This window comes from Ranitomeya imitator, chromosome 8 (assembly GCF_032444005.1).
Source record: "Ranitomeya imitator isolate aRanImi1 chromosome 8, aRanImi1.pri, whole genome shotgun sequence".
In the NCBI taxonomy this organism is placed as follows: Eukaryota; Metazoa; Chordata; class Amphibia; order Anura; family Dendrobatidae; genus Ranitomeya; species Ranitomeya imitator.
The window spans coordinates 44,716,144-44,735,385 of NC_091289.1; the positions used below are offsets into that span (position 1 = coordinate 44,716,144).

Sequence of the window (19,242 nt, forward strand, 5' to 3'; positions counted from 1 at the left end):
TAGACCATGTTGAACATATTGGAGAAATTCCCTTCTCCCAAGGTGGTTCCGCGTTTATCCAGTTTCGTGCTATTACTTTCCTGGCCATGTAGAGTAGCCTAGCAATTGCAATCTTCCAAGTATTGTCAACTCCAATTTCTTCCACATATCCCAGCACACATACTATCGGGTCTCTAACAACTCTGCACTTATACGCTGCTTCAACTCGGCTCAAAACCACCACCCAAAAGGCAGCCAGTCTCGGACACGTCCACATCATGTGATATATTCCTGCCTTCTCACTCGCACACCTCGGACATCCAGAATTGGCACGCAATCCCGCTTTGTATAACACTTCCGGAGATTTATATACCCTATGCAAAATGTATAGCTGCGAGAGCCTATATGGTTCACTCAAGGATAGTCGCGGAACCCACTCCATCACCGATTCCCAGGTTTCATTTTCCATCGGCCCCACTTCTCTCTCCCACTTAGCTCTCGCCTTTATAGGGAAATCTAGCAGAAATGTGTGCATAAGGTCCTTATACAGAGTGGAAATAACTCCCCTTGTAGTACCCTCACCACACACATACTCCAACACTATATCATCTTGAACCCTGATATCAGCCTTCTTATTCTGAGCTCTAAAGGCATGTCTCATCTGCGCATACTGATATTCCCCTGTGGATCGCAAACCAAATTCTTCCTGCAATTGGGAAAAGGACTTCAGCTCCTGCTGCTGGATTATCTGGTGAACAAAGCAAATTCCCTTATTCTGCCATTCCATCAATCCTCCCAGGGCCTCAAAATCCTTTAAGTTGTGGTTAGACCATATCGGTGTGAATTTAGTCAACCCTGTAACCCCACGAATCTGCCTTAATCTATTCCATAATTTACGAATCAGGAACAGGGTTGGGTATATTTTCCCCAGCGCGCCCAATGAGCCATCCTCCAAACACCTGGCCATCGGTCGTCGGTCCGTCACCTCTTCCAATAACTGTTGTACTGCACTGGATGACGCCCCTCGCGCCCAGCCCTTCAAATGCTGGCTCTGGGCCGCAAGGAAGTATATTTCCGGGTTGGGCAAAGCCAAACCACCATCTTCCTTGGGTCATTGAAGCGTCTCCAAGCTAATACGTGGATATTGTCTACCCCATATCAAACTTCTAAAGAGGGCATTAATCTGCCTGAACTTCCCCCGAGGGATCCAAATTGGTGCGTTATGCAGAACATAAAGAATTTTGGGCATAAGGACCATTTTAATAAGGTTTACCCTACCGACGACCGATAGATGTAGCTTATTCCAGGCGTCTACCTTTGCCTTGAGTACCCCCATAACAGGAGTCAAATTTCTTTGCAGAAACTCCGCCACCGGCACCGAAATCCATATTCCAAGATATTTAAATTGGGAAACCACCTTCAGCCTCTCATCCCCAACATCCTCACTCACATTCTCTCCTACGTCATCCACTCTAAAAAGAACCGTCTTATCCCAATTAATTGTTAGTCCCGACACAGTACCAAATCTCTCAACAATTTCAACGGCCCCTCTTAGTGAATTGTCTGGATCCTCCAGGAACAGCAAAACATCATCCGCATATAACGCTATTTTTTCCTCTACTTTGCCATACCTAAACCCAGGGACCCCATCCGACTGCCGAATCTTAGCAGCAAGAGGTTCTACAGCCAACGCGAACAGGAGGGGTGAAAGCGGGCATCCCTGCCTAGTACCCCTAGCCAGCCCTATAGGACGAGATAGCTCCCCATTTACTCTAATTCTGGCGGATGGTAATGAGTACAACAGCTGTATCCAGGCCACAAACTGCGGGCCAAACCCCATACATTCCAGCACCTGCCAGAGGTACCCCCATTCGACGCTGTCAAACGCCTTGTGTGCATCTAGCGATACAATCACTCTTCGACCACAGTTATCAGACTCTACCTGCAAATTTACATATAACCTCAAATTGATCGCCGTTGATCTATCCGGCATAAAGCCAGATTGGTCCGAATGCACCAGACTCGCAATAACACTAGAGAGGCGGAGAGCCAACACCTTGGCCAGAAGCTTGACATCAATTGTTAGTAGGCTCTGTGATTCTTTACTTCTATGAGTATCTGTCTCCAATGCTGAGATAACAGTTGCTCATACTATCTAATGTTATGTTTATCAGCCAAGTGGGAGGTCTCATTGCTCACCTAGCTGTTATTTTATGTGTCTTATGTCCAATGTTTGATTAGCGTTATGTCCCTTTCTCGTTCCTTTCATTGGGTGACACCGGAAACTAAACACTCTGTTCCCCATTGAAGCACCCAAGAAAAGAGGATTTTTACCATATAATCCCTTTCTTGTAGCCTTCATTAGGGGACACAGCACTTTGTTTCCTGTGATACCCCCCATGAAGCGTGTGAGAAATGAGTGGCTTAGAGAAAAGGATTTTACGGTGAGTACACAAAAATCCGTTTTTTTTGTTCTTCCTCAACAGAATAGGAGCCATTCTGCAGTAACTGGCAATGGCCACTACACATGGAATGGAGCTGTTCTGTACAGCTCAGCTTAATGTGTTTGCATATGACTGCTGCAGTATCTAGTATCAGCTGATCAGTGGGGGTGTTAGGTGTCGGTCCCACCATTCTGATATTGGCCTTACCATAGAATAGATCATCAAGGTCTCATCATAAGGCAATCCCTTTAGATTGTAGCTTAGCTGAAACATAGAAGTAGAGCATAAAAACAGCCCACACAATGTAAACTCACATTTAAAATTGTTATCAAGTTTTTCTCCCCTGCCTCATTGGGGGACACAGGACTGTGTGTGAACTGTGGGTTTATGCTATTGCCACCAGGAGGCTGATACTAAGTAAACATGAAAAAAAGTTTAGCTCCTCCTCCGTCGTATACACCCTGATACTGGCCACCGGAGAACCCAGTTCGTGCTTAGTGTCTGTAGGAGGCACACGTCTGGGTCCAGACCTTTTTGGACCCCTTTTTTCTCTACATTGTGGAAGTAAGACAGGGGCGATGCACCCTTTTGAAGGGGTCCGATCTCCCCAAACCATCAACGGGCGAGCACATGTGAGTATTCCTCCACGTATCCTTTCCCGCAACGTGGGATTACTTGCCGGACATAGCCCTGACTACCCTAAGGTAACAGAACCATAGGCTGTACAGGTGCTCATGGATTGTCCGTGCGGCCCCCATTGCATCACCAATGCTAGACAGCGGTGATAGAAGGGTGGCGGATGGTCCCTCTCCTCATCCTTTGAAAGGAAGATGAAGTTAGGGTGCCTGCACCGTTTTTTTTCAGAGGGGGGCTAAAGGGGGCTCCTGTGGCAGCGCATCTTTTACCTTGCAGAACGGCTTTGCGGGCAATGCATTCTCTCGGCAGCTTGCGGCGTCCAGCAGCGCCGCAGTCCTTCGTTTACTGTCGGCCCTGTGACCTCCCTGGCGGCGCCGCGGCGTGTCTTTTGCGGGTGTCGCCGCTGGCTAACTAGTGCGGTGCCGCAGGCTGGTATCCGGCGTCACTTCCGGGGCGATTATTAAATTTACTCCCCGGCTTCTGACTGGGGTAGGCCGCGAGCGGAAGCCCCGCCCCTTCCGGTGCGTCATCTTCCAGGTCCGCCCCCTTTTTTCCTCGCCAAGGAAAAATCCAGGCCCCGGCTTTGGCCTGCTGTAGGCCGCAGGGACGCTGCATTTCTGGCAGCTCCGCCCACTCATGAGGGCGCTCGTTTTTAAAACGAGAGAAAGACAGTGCACACTCATCTCTCTGTGACCGGTTCCACAGTACGTGCGGGGACACAGGACTGGGGTAAGTGCTACTCCCCCCAGCCAGACAGCAGCAATATCTGCAATCCTTCAGGCGGTCTAGAGACCCTGGTTATAGCATATACAGAGCACCATGTCTAAAAGGTCCAAATCTCACACGGTCTTATATACCGTATGTGTATCCTGTCGGTCCGCTTTTCCGCATGCCCAGAGTAATCGTCTCTGCGAGGCCTGCGATTCTGAACGCGCTCAGGAGTCCCCCCCCCCCCCCCCTGCGACTTCCCCTGCCATTTCCCCTGCGACTCAGGCAGAAACTGCGGTGCTTCCACCGGAATGAGTCACGTCCTTGTCACAATCCATGGCATCCCTAACTAAAGCAATCGAGTCCCTTCAGACCCCGGCTGGAGTCAGGGATAGCGGTTCGCCTGCCTTAGAGAGATCCTCCGACTCTCAAGAGCCTTCGGCCTGCAGGGGCCGCACTCACACTAGGCAGACGCGGGGGAAGCGAACCCTCACAGCGTCTCCCGGTCCATCAGGTGCATCTGCATCTTGGAGTTCCGCCTCTCGTTCACCTTCTCCAGCAGAGAGTGGTGAACTTGGTTCGGACTATGATTCTGAGGGGTTCCTTAATTTGGAGACACCTGGTTTTCAGGAGTCAGTAGACAGCCTAATTGAGGCCATCAACCAGACCCTGGGAGTAGAAGACGAACCCGCCTTGACCTCGGATCACAAGGTTTTATTGAAGAGGGCCAAGCAGTCTCATAGGGTTTTCTCATCTCACCCTGAGTTTGAGGACTTGGTCCAATGTCACCGGGAACATCCGGATAGACGTTTCTCAGGTCAAAAGGCCTTGAAGGCAAGATACCCTTTTGCTCCTGAGCTACGTAATAAATGGGCGGAATCCCCTTCAGGTGATCCTCCGGTATCTCGCTTGGCCTCTAAAACACTGTTTATCCCTTCCCAACGGCTCCTCTATTAGGGATCCTAAGGATCGGCTTATAGAAGGTTTGGCTCATTCAGTTTTTGAGGCCTCAGGTTCAGCCCTGTCTCCCTCTTTTGCAGCAACATGGGTAGCTAAGGCCATGATGTCTTGGTCGGAATCTTTGACTAAGGCTCTTCAGGAGAAGGACATGCCAGTAGAGTTGACAGAAATATCAAATCAAATAGCTCTTGCTGGGAGTTATCTGATCAGTGCGTCCTTAGATGCAGCAAACTGTGCGGCATCAGCAGCAGCAAACGCAATTGCCATTAGAAGGGCTTTCTGGTTGAGAACATGGCGGGCGGATTCTACCTCTAAGAAATCGCTTACAACCCTCCCTTATCAGGGGGGCCGTTTATTCGGAGAGAAACTGGATCAGCTCATTTCTGATACCACAGGGGGGGAAAAGCAATTTTCTCCCACAACAACAAGGATTAAACAGCCTTTTCGTCGCCAGTTTCAGGCTTGTTTCAAACCTTTTCTTAATACCAGATGGACCCCCAGCGTCAAATCTCGTTGCGCCAGGTCAACCCAACCAGGACCGAGATAATCAGGTCTCCTACAGAGCCAACCCTTTGGGAAGAATGCGATCCCAGCTTCCTAGATCAAGGGGATCTAGGTCCCATAGGTTTTCGGCCAAGTGACTGGAGGCGTCCTCTGGCCACTACCGACAAAGTTGGTGGCCGCCTACTCTTGTTCCACCAGACCTGGCTCACCACGGTTCACGACAGGTGGGTAAGAGAGCTGGTGTCCTCAGGATAAGAGATAGAGTTGGTCTGCCGCCCCCTGTGCCAGTTCTTCCCTTCCCGTTTTCCCAGGTCAGAATCCCGGCTTCAAGCCCTGTTCAATTCTATAGAGTCCCTTCAACTCCGCGGGGTCATCATTCCAGTTCCAAAGGAAGAGAGATTTCAGGGGTTCTATTCCAATCTGTTCATAGTTCCCAAAAAAGACGGAACGGTAAGGCCCATTTTGGACCTGAAACGTTTAAACAGGTTTGTCAACATTCGTCGCTTTCGAATGGAATCCCTCCGGTCAGTCATTGCGTCAAAGGAAAAGGGGGAATTCTTAGCCTCAATAGACATTCAGGATGCCTACCTGCATATTCCCATATTTCCTTCGCACCAAAGGTTTCTACGCTTTGCCATAAACAACCTGCATTTCCAGTTCACGGCCTTACTTTTCGGGCTGGCCTCTGCCCCCAGAGTGTTCACAAAGGTCATGGCGGCGGTTGTGTCCATTCTGCATTCCCGAGGCATACTCATTCTACCATATCTAGACGATCTTCTCATTAAAGGGCCGTCCTTTTGGGCCTGCAAGGAGAATGTAAGCATTACTCTAGACACTCTTTCCCATCTAGGATGGCTAGTGAACCTAAAAAAGTCGTCCCTTGTACCATCTCAAAAAATTTATTTTCTAGGGATTGATTTTCAACTCCTCAAAGCTCTGACAATCCTGCCCCAAGACAAGGTCCTGACTCTTCGGCAGGAGGTGAGGGTCCTTCGTCGGCCAGTCTGTCATACGATCCGGTTCTGCATGATGGTCTTAGGATGGATGGTTGCGGCAATGGAAGCAGTTCCATTTGCTCAACTCCATCTTCGCCCTCTTCAACATGCACTTTTAACTGCATGGGACAAGGGTCCGTTCACCCTCAATCTCAAGTGCCGTCTGTCTCTCCAGGTCAGGCAAGCCCTCTGTCATGATATGTACTTTTGCCCTGTCCTGTATTTGAATAATATGCCATTTGATGTATGTAACTGTTCTCTGGTTTCGATTAGCTGTAATTTATGTATTTTCTTGTGCTGGGAGTTCACCTGTAACAATATGTATCCTTCCCCCAATACTTGCAGCCCTAAGCTATAATGTAATTAAGCTTTGTCAACACCACTAGTGAAAGAATAGCCATTCTTCCTCACAGCAGGTGGCTAGTCAAATGTACATACTAGATAGACTACCTGGAGCCCACCAGTCTAGAATCTTCTGGTGGACCCAACCATGGAATAGAAGGTGTGACCCCTACCCCCCTTCATGGGCGGATCCCAGGAGCGCAGACAATCCATTCTTATTTTGAGATCAGATGTGAGTTGATCCTTAAAGGAGAAGGAGTGGGGATTCTTAGCTGAGGCAAGACCCCATGTCCATCTGTGACTGCTGAAGCGAACGGGGCGAGACTTGAGCTGAGGACATATCTCGTCTTTCGTGGGATTGTTTTGGGATCCCTTGGACTAGTGTGGACTATTGCTTTGTTAGCTGGCACAAGGATTATCAGGAGGTGCCCCTCGAATCTGTTCTGTTGGACTAATTGTGGACTCTGTAGATCTACCTGCATGTGTTGTTCCAGCGTTCTTGATAATAAATCTGTTGAATCATCCCTCAGCCTGTTGTCCCTTCTTGCTCTGCCGTACACCCCATCACAAACTGGTTGGCAGCAGAGGGATCAGAGCAGAAGGAATGGAGGACAATGGCCCAACATCGGGAACCAACACCGCAGAGTACAAGAACTGGACTTTGTGGAGCCTACAATCAAAGGCCCGTGAAGTAGGAGTCCGTTTTAAGGGACTCTCCAAGGAACAGCTTATTGAGGCTTTGGAAGGAGTTCGCCTGCAAGATGACGCTGAGGAAGGATCCTCACAGCAAATGGAGGAAAGACTGCAGCCGGAGGTAAATACCCAAAAAAGTCAGTGGGTTGTGTGGTACGAGGAGGAGTTGACATTGCTTGGAGAAGAGGCCACCATAGACGATAAGAGGGAGGCCATTCACAGAGCTCAGGAGAGGGAGAGGGAGGCCATTCACAGAGCTCAGGAGAGGGAGAGGGAGGCCATTCACAGAGCCGAGGAGAGGGAGGCCATTCACAGAGCCGAGGAGAGGGAGGCCATTCACAGAGCCGAGGAGAGGGAGGCCATTCACAGAGCCGAGGACAGAGCTCAGGAGATGGCATTGCTGGAAAGGCAGATCGCTTTGGAAGCAGCTAGAAGCTCCAGACAGACTCTAACCCCAGCACCCACCATGAGGGAACTCCCCAGAGTGTCCCGCAAAGACTTCAAGTCCTTTAATGAGGCTGCAGGCGACATTGAGGGCTTCTTCCAGGACTTTGAGCATCAGTGTCGATTAATGGAAGTCCCGAAAAGGGACCGAGTCTGACATCTGGTGGGGCTCTTAGAGGGTGGAGCTGTCGCAGCCTATAGAGCTATGGACCCTCAGGGGAACTGTGAGTATGCGGAGATTAAACGGACTATTCTAGAACATTATGCTGTTACCCCAGACACTTACAGGACTCAGTTCCGTACTTTAGCCTGTGATGAGGAAGTGTCTTTCAAGATGTATGCCCACAGACTCAAACAAATATGTCATCGCTGGCTGGAGGCAGAGGAGGCCTTAACCTGGGAGACCTTCCTCCAGGTTATCCTAAAAGAGCAGTTTTACTTCAAGTGCCCTGCTGAGATCCGGGAATGGGTGCGTGAGAGGAGACCAGCCACTGTGGAGGAAGCTGCAGCTCTAGCTGATGAGGCTCTCACCATTAAGCCTCAGTGGAGGGTTCTGTTGGAGGATGGAGAAAGGCCTACCAGCTCCACAACACCGGTTGCCCCCAGTTCTTCTGTCCCCATTGTTCCCTGTTCCTCTAAGCCACCACCTCATGCTGATACCCGTGCCAAAGTGCCTCCAGTTGCTTCTACTGCGTTTTCTGGAATACGACGAGGAGAGGAAGTAGCAGAGCGCAGGTGTTATGGTTGTGGGCATCTGGGGCATCTGCAGGCCTCATGCCCAGCCAGCTCATGGAGAAGTCGTCCTCAAACCCCTACAGCACCTTCAGGTGGGAGCCGGCCTCCAGGTTCCTTTACCCCTCGCCCAAGAGGACGCCGTGGATGGAGTGAGACCCAGCAGAGATGCTATCGATGTGGACAGCCGGGGCATCTGCAAGCCCCCTGCCCAGCTGTTCCAAATGAGGATTAATCCTGTACCCAGTCGTATTATTAATTATGTACACCCAAGTGCCATGGAGGACGACGTGTCACCACTACGTGAGGACTGGCCTAGTGCCTCACCCACCCATGTTGCACCACTAGAAGTTTATGGTGTGCGACCCGCAGCTATGACGACTTCTGCTCATCGAAGTAAGCACTTGCAGGAGGTCGTGCTGGATGGACAGAGACTTATTGGATTTTGTGACTCAGGGGCTTTCCTCACACTGGCTGATCCCCGAGTGGTTCGGCCTGAGGCAATCCATCGAGGACCTGGGATTGTCATTGAACTGGCTGGTGGACAATGGAGGACTATTCCCACAGCCACTGTGGATCTGAACTTTGGTTTTGGGGTCAGGCGATGTGTGGTTGGGGTAATGGGTGGTCTGCCTGCAGATGTTCTCCTGGGCAATGATGTGGGAGAGCTACGATGCCAATTCGTGGCTGCATGAAGCCACATGTAAGTTACGCTCTGCCTGTGTGTACTTAACCAGCGACCTGTAGAGGTCCCTAGTACGTACACAAATTGGGAGGGGAAGGGATTGTCATGATATGTACTTTTGCCCTGTCCTGTATTTGAATAATATGCCATTTGATGTATGTAACTGTTCTCTGGTTTCGATTAGCTGTAATTTATGTATTTTCTTGTGCTGGGAGTTCACCTGTAACAATATGTCTCCATCCCCCAATACTTGCAGCCCTAAGCTATAATGTAATTAAGCTTTGTCAACACCACTAGTGAAAGAATAGCCATTCTTCCTCACAGCAGGTGGCTAGTCAAATGTACATACTAGATAGACTACCTGGAGCCCACCAGTCTAGAATCTTCTGGTGGACCCAACCATGGAATAGAAGGTGTGACCCCCTACCCCCCTTCATGGGTGGATCCCAGGAGCACAGACAATCCATTCTTATTTTGAGATCAGATGTGAGTTGATCTTTAAAGGAGAAGGAGTGGAGATTCTTAGCTGAGGCAAGACCCCATGTCCATCTGTGACTGCTGAAGCGAACGGGGCGAGACTTGAGCTGAGGACATATCTCGTCGTTCGTGGGATTGTTTTGGGATCCCTTGGACTAGTGTGGACTATTGCTTTGTTAGCTGGCACAAGGATTATCAGGAGGTGCCCCCCGAATCTGTTCCATTGGACTAATTGTGGACTCTGTAGATCTACCTGCATGTGTTGTTACAGCGTTCTTGATAATAAATCTGTTGAATCATCCCTCGGCCTGTTGTCCCTTCTTGCTCTGCCGTACACCCCGTCACACCCTCTCATGGTGGTTAACCAGTCAGTCTCTACTAAAGGGGAAACCCTTTCCCCCAACCCATTGGCTGGTAGTCACGACAGATGCCAGCCTCCTCGGTTGGGGAGCAGTGTTTTATCACCACACAGCTCAGGGACGCTGGTCCCCTCGGGAGTCCGATCTTCCGATCAATCTTTTAGAGATTCGGGCAGTTCAGCTGGCATTGCAGCACTTTCATCATCTTCTGGCAGACCGCCCTGTCCGGATTCAGTCAGACAACGCCACAGCCGTGGCATACATAAATCATCAAGGGGGGACCCGCAGCAGGGCAGCCATGCAGGAAGTAAAGCAAATACTTCTCTGGGCCGAGAGAAATCACTCGGTGATTTCGGCAGTCCACATCCTGGTTGAAAAGAACTGGGTTGCGGATTTTCTCAGTCAGCAGGGCCTGGCGTCCGGGGAATGGTCTCTCATCCCGAAGTATTTCAACAAATATGTCAGCAATGGGGGACTCCGGACGTGGACCTAATGGCTTCCAGGAGGAATTCCAAGGTGCCCAGGGTTGTCGCCCGGTATCGAGATCCACAGGCAATCGCCGTGGATGCGTTAGTTCTTCCTTGGAACCAATTTCGTCTTCCGTATCTGTTTCCCCCTCTGGCGCTGCTCCCGAAGGTAATCAGGAAGGTCAAGACAGAGGGAGTACCAGCTATTCTGGTCGCCCCCAATTGGCCGCGTCGGTCATGGTACGCAGACCTAGTGCAGCTGCTCGCCGGAGTTCCATGGCGGCTTCCAGACCGCCCGGATCTTCTATCTCTGGGCCCGATCTACCACCAGAACTTAGGGGCCCTGTGTTTAACGGCCTGGCCGTTGCATCTTGGGTTCTAACACAGGCTGGGTTCTCCCAAGAGGTAGCCGCTACCATGATTAGCGCCCGCAAAACATCTCGGCTCGTATTTATCATCACACCTGGAAGGTTTTCCTTTCATGGTGCAGAAAGCGTGGACTACCTCCACTACGTTTCTCCATCCCTAACATTCTTGCTTTTCTCCAGGCCGGCCTGGATTCAGGGCTGGCACCAAGTACTCTTAAGAGACAAATATATCAGCCTTGTCGGTCCTTTTTCAGCGCAGAATCGCTACTAATCTACAGGTAAAGATTTTTTTGCAGGGATTCGCTCATTAGGTTCCTCCTTATAGGACACCTCTGGATGCTTGGGACCTTAATTTGGTCTTAGGTGCCTTGCAGGAGGCTCCTTTCGAACCCCTTCAGGACGTCTCTTTAACTTATCTTTCCTGGAAGGTCGTATTCCTGGTGGCCATAACATCCAGTAGGTGGGTATCAGAGCTGGCAGCTCTATCCTGCTGTGCTCCTTTTCTACGTTTCCATCAGGATAAGGTGGTGCTCAGACCAGCACCCTCCTTTTTGCCAAAGGTAGTCTCCTCATTTCACATTAACGATGACATCGTTCTACCTTCTTTTTGCCCGGTGGCGACGCATTGGGTGGAAAAAGCTCTCCATATGTTAGACCTAGTGAGAGCGCTGATGAGGTACATTTCTCGGACTGCTCCTTTTCGGCAGGCGGATGCACTGTTTGTCCTCCCGGAGGGTTGCAGGAGAGGATTCGCTGCCTCAAGGTCTACCTTGGTCAGATGGATATGCTCGGCTATTCAGGAGGCCTACCGCGTTAAGGTAATGGCAGTTCCGACTGGAATCAAAGCTCATTCCACTCGAGCAGTGGGGGCTTCCTGGGCGCTTCGGCACCAGGCTTCAGCAGAACAGATTTGCAAGGCTGCAACCTGGTCTAGTTTGCATACCTTTTCCAAACACTACAATATCCACACTCAGACTTCTGCAGATGCAAGTCTGGGTAGAAAAATTCTTCAGGCAGCGGTAGTGCACTTGTAACCGGCAGTTGCCTGGATACTATACCAGTGAGTTCATTCCCCACCCAGGGACTGTTTTAGGACATCCCACAGTCCTGTGTCCCCTAATGAGGCGAAGGAGAAATAGGGATTTTTGTGTTACTCACCGTAAAATCCTTTTCTCCGAGACGCTCATTGGGGGACACAGCTCCCTCCCTGGTAGCCAGATGGCTCCTTTTTTTGTTTTGTTTCTGACTTTTCAGTCGGTGGGGTCGTTTCTAGACATGATATTTCTGTATTAATGCTGATGTATTTTTTTTCTTTTATTCTCCTACTGCTTTTGCACCAAACTGGGTTCTCCGGTGGCCAGTGTCAGGGTGTATACGACGGAGGAGGAGGAGCTAAACTTTTTTTCATGTTTACTTAGTGTCAGCCTCCTGGCGGCAATAGCATAAACCCACAGTCCACACACAGTCCTGTGTCCCCCAATGAGCGTCTCGGAGAAAAGAATTTTACGGTGAATAACACAAAAATCCCTACATCAATGGCCCCAAAAGAAGAAAAGCCCATTGTGGCCTTAAAACCTTGAGAATGGAATGATAAGACAAAGTTGTTAATTTATTACTCTTTCTAAAAATGTAATAGAGGTACAGAAAAATAAAAAAATAACATTTTATGGAGTAGGCAGGTACCTATTAAAGGGAATCTGTTAGCAGGTTTTTGCTATTTAATCTGAGAGCAGCATAATGTAGGGACAGAGAGCCTGGTTCCAGCGATGTCTGACTTGCTCAGCAGCTTGCTGTAGTTTCAATACAATCAGTGTTTAATCAGTACAAGATTATTACTGCAGGACTAGGTGTCGCGTGACAGGCAGTCCATCTAATGTGTTTAACCACGCCCCCACCACTGATTGGCTGCTTGCTGACTATGTACACATGAAGCTGCCAATCAGTCGTGTGGGCGGAGTTATACACAGCTCAGCATTCTGAGCAGAGAAAACAGGGATTTTATCAAAACTGCACCAAGCAACCCAGTAAGTGACACGTCGGTGGAATCAGGGTCTCTGCCCCTACATCATGCGGCTCTCAGATTCCATAGCAAAAAACTGGTGACAGATTCCATTTAAAATGCTTGCAGCTGTTCAAAGCCGCCAGGTTTTTTGTGTTTACTTTCGACCACAAATATAAAAATGATTAAAGCTTGCGTTTTTTGTTTTTCAGTCACATTTACAGAAACTCCTGGGAGAGAAGTACGGCAGTTACAACCTGAAAATTCGCCAACTCAAGTTTTTTGAAGAGAATTCAAAATTTTAAGTGAATTGTGATAGGTCAGTTCTTCAGACCAAACATTGTGACACATTTTCATTTTTATACATTAGAGTAGGTAATTTCCTCCTTCTGTTGAGGGAATATTAATGGCAATATATTTTCATATTGTCAGATTTTATCCAGAGGATTTTACAAGCGATGGTGTAAAGTGTGAGCTGTGAGTGCATGTATATGTGACTAACCCGATCATTGTCTTTTTACCTGTAGAAGACGAAAAACATTTTCACCCTTTGAAACAACATTTCTATATGTTTTAGAATATTAAAATGATTGTAACCCACTTTGCACTTGTATCCTGTGGTCACCTAAGTGGTCATTATCTTTTACTTTTCATAGATTATTTGGTAGTTTTGCTAAAGTTTTTTGTGCCGTCTGACAAAAGCCTGTGAACGCGTGAGGCCATATTTCCGGGTCTGAATATGGACTGTAATGCCGGAGTGACCCGACGTTTCTTATGGGCCGGTATTGTGATATGAGCATGGTCCATGTTTCACCCACGTCTAAAAGCCTCCATCGTACACCTAAGTTTTATGCGTCTGAATGAGGCCTAAAGCTATTTAATGGATACCTCATTGTTTAACATGCTAATGTGACCCATTGGATACGCCTGTGTTTAGATAAACCTCTGCGTTCGGCTTCATTCAGACATCTTTTTTTTTTTTCACGTACAAGAAAAACACTAATTATTTTGAGCAGAGTGTAGTCCAAGTGTCATCTTTTTTTCTCGTACAGGGAGAAAAAAGAAAAAAGTTTCCCCATCTTCCCCTTTCTGACAGTCTGTGAAAATCGGACTGCACTCGGATGGCATCCAGAGCGCACCGATATTTTCATGGATCCATAGACTTGTGTTGCCAATTTTGATCTGACACTCAGATCAAAATCAGACATGACTCCACAATTTTCCTGCTTGGTCCATGAAAAATCACGGGCATGCATGTGTCCCCATAGACTATCACCGGTGCGAGTACCATCCATGAAAAACCACTTATAGCCCCCGTACATACAAAAATGGACGTCTGGATGAGGCCCTAAAATTAAAGCCTTTCTTAGCGCTGTTTTCTCCAATTTGCGGTCATATGATTTCAGCTATGAAAGGAAGTATAATCTTTAAAAATAAAAATATCCACGTATATGGCGTATGCAGCACCTATGTGTAACTGGTTGATACAGCTGCTATTTCATGGTTACGGGTCCAAAACCAATAATTTATTCCTGCAGATCCACTACTGAGCACTGGAGCAAAAATTGTGGTTAATGCAGGTAAGTATTATCCAAGTGACAGCGCAGGAGACACAGACAAGCACATCGAGAGAAAGGAGAACCGCTTCACAGGAAATACTCACTCTGAAGAGCTCTGAACTTGTAGGTCCACGAGCAGAGCAGGTCATAGAACACGGTGCAGTGCACAAACAAGATGACACCTCTTCAGGAACATTACTACATGCAAAAAAAAAAAAAAATACTTCATGGCTTCACAAACCGTTAAAAGCAGAGCACTCAGATGTTCCTGCGTCAGAGATTTTGTTTAGCGCCACACTCTATTCAGTATCCTTTGAGCTGCTATCTTGGAGCTTTGGGGAACTGGGGACCAATTTCCCTCCTTCTGGAAAATGACGCCAGCAGTGGGACTCTAACTGCCTATCCAATGGCATCCTTCTTAGCCTGTGCGGATTATGCGGGTGCACAGAGGGCATGATTACAGCCACGACTGTCACTGCTGCGCCACCACCCAGATTACTGGCAAAACTTAGTACATGGCAGTAGCATGGATTGATTTCCACAATGACACGTTTATTTATTTTACTTACTTATATTAATTCCGCAATGCTTTACAGACTTTATTGGCACTGTCCCCATTGGGGCTCACAATCTATTTTCCCTGTAAGTATGGCCATTAGCGTAGCTACCGGGGGAGGGGGGTTTTGCTCCCTCTCCCATCATCCCCTTGTCAGCGTCTGACGTCACTACCCAGCGCCCGCTGTCCAGAGATGAGCAGGTGCTCAGATCATCGGAGGAACCAGGAGGAAGAGAGATGAGTATTTATTTTTGGGGGCTGCATTATACTAAAGAGTCTGCCTATGGGGTTATACTACAGAGTCTGCCTATGGGGGCTGCCTTGTGCTATAGATTCTGCCTATGGGGGCTGCCTTATGCTATAGACTGAGTCTGCCTATGGGTGGTGCATTATACTATATTGAGGATTGGTGCGTTATACTATATGGAGGCTATCTAGGGGGCCTTCATACAGTGTTGGAGCCATCAAACAGTTTGGGGGCTACTAAGGGATCAGTATACTGTGTGGATAGTACTATACAGTGAGAGGATATTATACTGTGTATAAACGAGCATCATAAAGTGTAGAGGGGAAGTTTAAAGGGGAGAGACTTGGGACATTATTAAATATAAAGTGGGCACTTATTGTTATAGGACACTTGCACCCGGTATTACTATATTCTAGAGGGGTGCTTTAGAATTTAGAGGGTACATAGTACCACACAGTAGGTGCAGTAATAGGGACACATACGGCAGCAGCGGCTCAGCATTGGGATATCAGCAGGATGAGGAGTTTGTGCAGGTCGGGAATAGATGGTGATGGGGCTGGAATATGAGAAGTGAAATGTGTCTTTGTTGTTTTCTCTGCAGATGAGTCGTGCCTGGAAGAAGTCGTCATGTCGGTCTGGGCCAGGTGGAAAAGATGGGAAAATGAATGATTCCATCAGAAAACATCAGCGGTAAGTCATTATCTGTAACTGTGCTGTGATCTCTTATATGTCCTGTAGTACTGGTATTTACCACTGACTATATGGCGGTAAAATCAATGTTGGTCTTTTCAGTAACAGCGCGGTCATCTGCTGAGGTTCTCCTCCAATATTAGGACGTGTCACCGAATTGTAATCAAGGTTACCTGGTTAGGGGCCCACTCAGAAGCTTTGGCAGCACAACCTCCCCCCCCCCCCGGATCCGAAACCCTAGCTATGCCTCTGAGTATGACCAAACTATTAAATTCCTATTTTGCATCTGTGTTCTTTAAGAAAGCAAATGTAACATCAACTGATCTTCACCGCGCCTTCAAAGGAATAATAGAATCCACTCTATCCATAAGCAGAGAGCTGGGGATGGAACACTTAGTTAATATAAATTAATTTAAATCTCCTGGTCCAGATGAATTACATTCTAGGGTACTGAAAGAGTTAGCAGAGGAAACTGCAGAACCACTATCTAGAATCTTTTAAAAATCCTGGAAAACAGTAGAAGTCCCAGAGGATTGGAGATGGGCAAATGTCCCTATCTTCAAAAAAGAAAAGAAGATGGAGACAGGAAATTACAGGCCAGTGAGCCTTAATTCTATACCTGGAAAGATATTTGGACAAATTATTAAACCGCGTGTATGTAAGTACCGTATATACTTGAGTATAAGTCGAGATTTTCAGCCCAAAAAAATGGGTTGGCGGGTGAGGGGGAGCGACGCCTGTCAAATACTCACCTGCTCCCAGCGCTCCTGACGCGGTCCCCGCATGTCACTCGGTCTTCGGGCACAGCAGCTTCTTCCCCTGTTAAGCGGTCACTGGTACCGCTCATTAAAGTTATGATTATGGACTCCATTCCCATAGGGGTGGAGCCGCATATTCATTACTGTAATGAGCGGTGCCACGTGACCGGTCACTACAGGAAGAAGCTGCCGCTCCCCGAGACGTGGGACATGCGGGGACCGCGTCCGTAGCGCTGGGAGCAGGTGAGTATGTCATATTCACCTTTCCGCGTTCCACTGCCGCCTCGTCTTCCACGTCGTCTGCACTGACTGTTCAGGTCAGAGGGCGCGATGAAGTATTAGTGTGTGCGCCGCCCTCTGCCTGAACAGTCAGTGCGGAGAGACCGGACGCTGATGAGTAGCGACGAGAGGTGAGTATGTCATTTTTTTTTTTTAGTGCAACAGCAACATTACATGTGGCTATATGGAGCGTCTATGGGGCCATAAAGAACTGTATGGAGCATCTATGGGGCCATAACTGCATGGAGCATTATATGGGGCATCTATGGGGCCATAACTGCATGGAGCATTATATGGGGCATCTATGGGGCCATAACTGCATGGAGCATTATATGGGGCATCTATGGGGCCATAAAGAACTGCATGGAGCATTATATGGAGCATTATATTGGGCCATAAAGAACTGCATGGAGCATTATATGGGGCCATAAAGAACTGCATGGAACATTATATGGGGCATTATATGGGGCCATAAAGAACTGCATGGAGCATTATATGGGGCATCTATGGGGCCATAACTGCATGGAGCATTATATGCGGCATCTATGGGGCCATAACTGCATGGAACATTATATGGGGCCATAAAGAACTGCATGGAGCATTATATGGAGCATCTATGGGGCCATAACTGCATGGAGCATTATATGGAGCATTATATGGGGCCATAAAGAACTGCATGGAGCATTATATGGGGCATTATACAGGGCCATAAATAACTGCATGGAGCATTATATGGAGCATCTATGGGGCCATAACTGCATGGAGCATTGCATGGAGCATTATATGGAGCATCTATGGTGACATAACTGCATGGGGCATCTATGGGGCCATAATGAACTACATGGAGCATTATATGGGGCATATTTGTATATGGAGCATTATATAGGGCTTATTTTGTATGGAGCATCTTATGGGGCCATAATGAACAGTATGAAGCATTATATGGGGCTCCTGATTCAATATGGATATTCAAAAACACTTAACCTACTGATGTCTCAATTAATTTTACTTTTATTGGTATCTATTTTTATTTTTGACATTTATCGTTAGCTGCTGCATTTTCCACCCTAGGCTTATACTCGAGTCAATAAGTTTTCCCAGTTTTTTGTTGCAAAATTAGGGGGTTCGGCTTATACTCTGGTCGGCTTATACTTGAGTATATACGGTACTTGGATAAGAATCTAGTTATTAACCAGAGTCATCATTGGTTTGTAGCAAACAAGTCATGCCAAACTAATCTAATTTCCTTGACTGGATAGAACAGGGGAAAGTGGTAGATATAGTATATCTCGACTTCAGCAAAGCATTTGATAAAGTTTCTCATACAACTTTTATTTAAAAAAATGACCAAGTTACGGGATTGACAAGTTTATGGTTAAGTGGATTCATACTGTAACTGGCTCAGTGATCGTACTCAGATGGTTGCACATCCAATTGGAAAAGTGTTTCAAGTGGGGTACCACAAGGCTGTGTCCTGGCCCCAGTGTTGTTCTGTGACTGCAGACTTGTAAATCAGAAAATTCAAGGGCAATGAATCTTCATTCCCAGGAGATATATTAAAACAGGATGATTTTCTTTATTGATATCTTTGTTAAAAACAAAAAAAATCACACGTGCAGTTCTGTGTTAACCCCTTGACGCATTTCCGGATGCCCTTAGTCACAGAGATAATTCACCTTAAACTGTAACTTTATTTTAACCCCCTGCCAACATTTGCAGTATATATTCACATCACGGTCGGGCAGTACTTCCCGACCGATGCAGTATATATCTCATGGCGATCTCCCGTACACAGGAGGCTGTGAGCGGGCAATCACCGCTGAGTGTCAGCTGATTCTGACAGCTGACACCCGGCAATTGGTGCCAGGTATGGTGCCCGCACTGCTCCCAGCACTTTAACCCACTAAATGCTGTGATCGATATCGATCGCAGCATTTAGCAGGCATGCAGAGGAAGGGAGCGTCCTCTGTTCTCCGATGGGGACCCCCGCAACGTCATCGTGGAAGACTTGCCATGGTGAACCAATGTCATCATGGCGACATCTAGGTCACCAGAGCTAGCAAACTTGCTAGATCAAGCTCAGAGCATGGCGGAGCAATTTTGTCAGTGCAGGTCTGACAGTTTGTACAGCATAGGAAAACTCCTACATTGCAAAGCTTTACAAGTGATCAAACTGCAAAAAAAAAGTAAAAATATCTTAAAATTATATGTGTATACACTGCTCAAAAAAATAAAGGGAATACTGAAAAAACAGAATATAACTCCAAGTAAATCAAACTTCTGTGAAATCAAAGTGTCCACTTAGGAAGAAACACTGATTAACAATCATTTTCACATGCTGTTGTGCAAATGGAATAGGCA

The 19,242-nt window shown here is 47.6% G+C and overlaps 1 protein-coding gene across 4 annotated transcripts in view; it reads left to right on the plus strand.

Annotated features, from left to right (window-relative positions):
* The window catches only part of NEK4 (NIMA related kinase 4), a 138,423-nt gene extending 125,031 nt beyond the window's left edge, over positions 1 to 13,392 (plus strand). For 3 of the 4 annotated variants that reach the window (XM_069736822.1, XM_069736819.1, XM_069736821.1), the window contains exon 16: positions 13,005 to 13,392. In XM_069736822.1, coding sequence (XP_069592923.1) covers positions 13,005 to 13,097 — 93 coding nt within the window. In that variant the 3' untranslated portion in view covers positions 13,098 to 13,392. The remainder of the gene's footprint in view (positions 1 to 13,004) is intronic. The other variant, XM_069736823.1, reaches the window with a different exon arrangement.
* Positions 13,393 to 19,242: the final 5,850 nt, after the last annotated feature.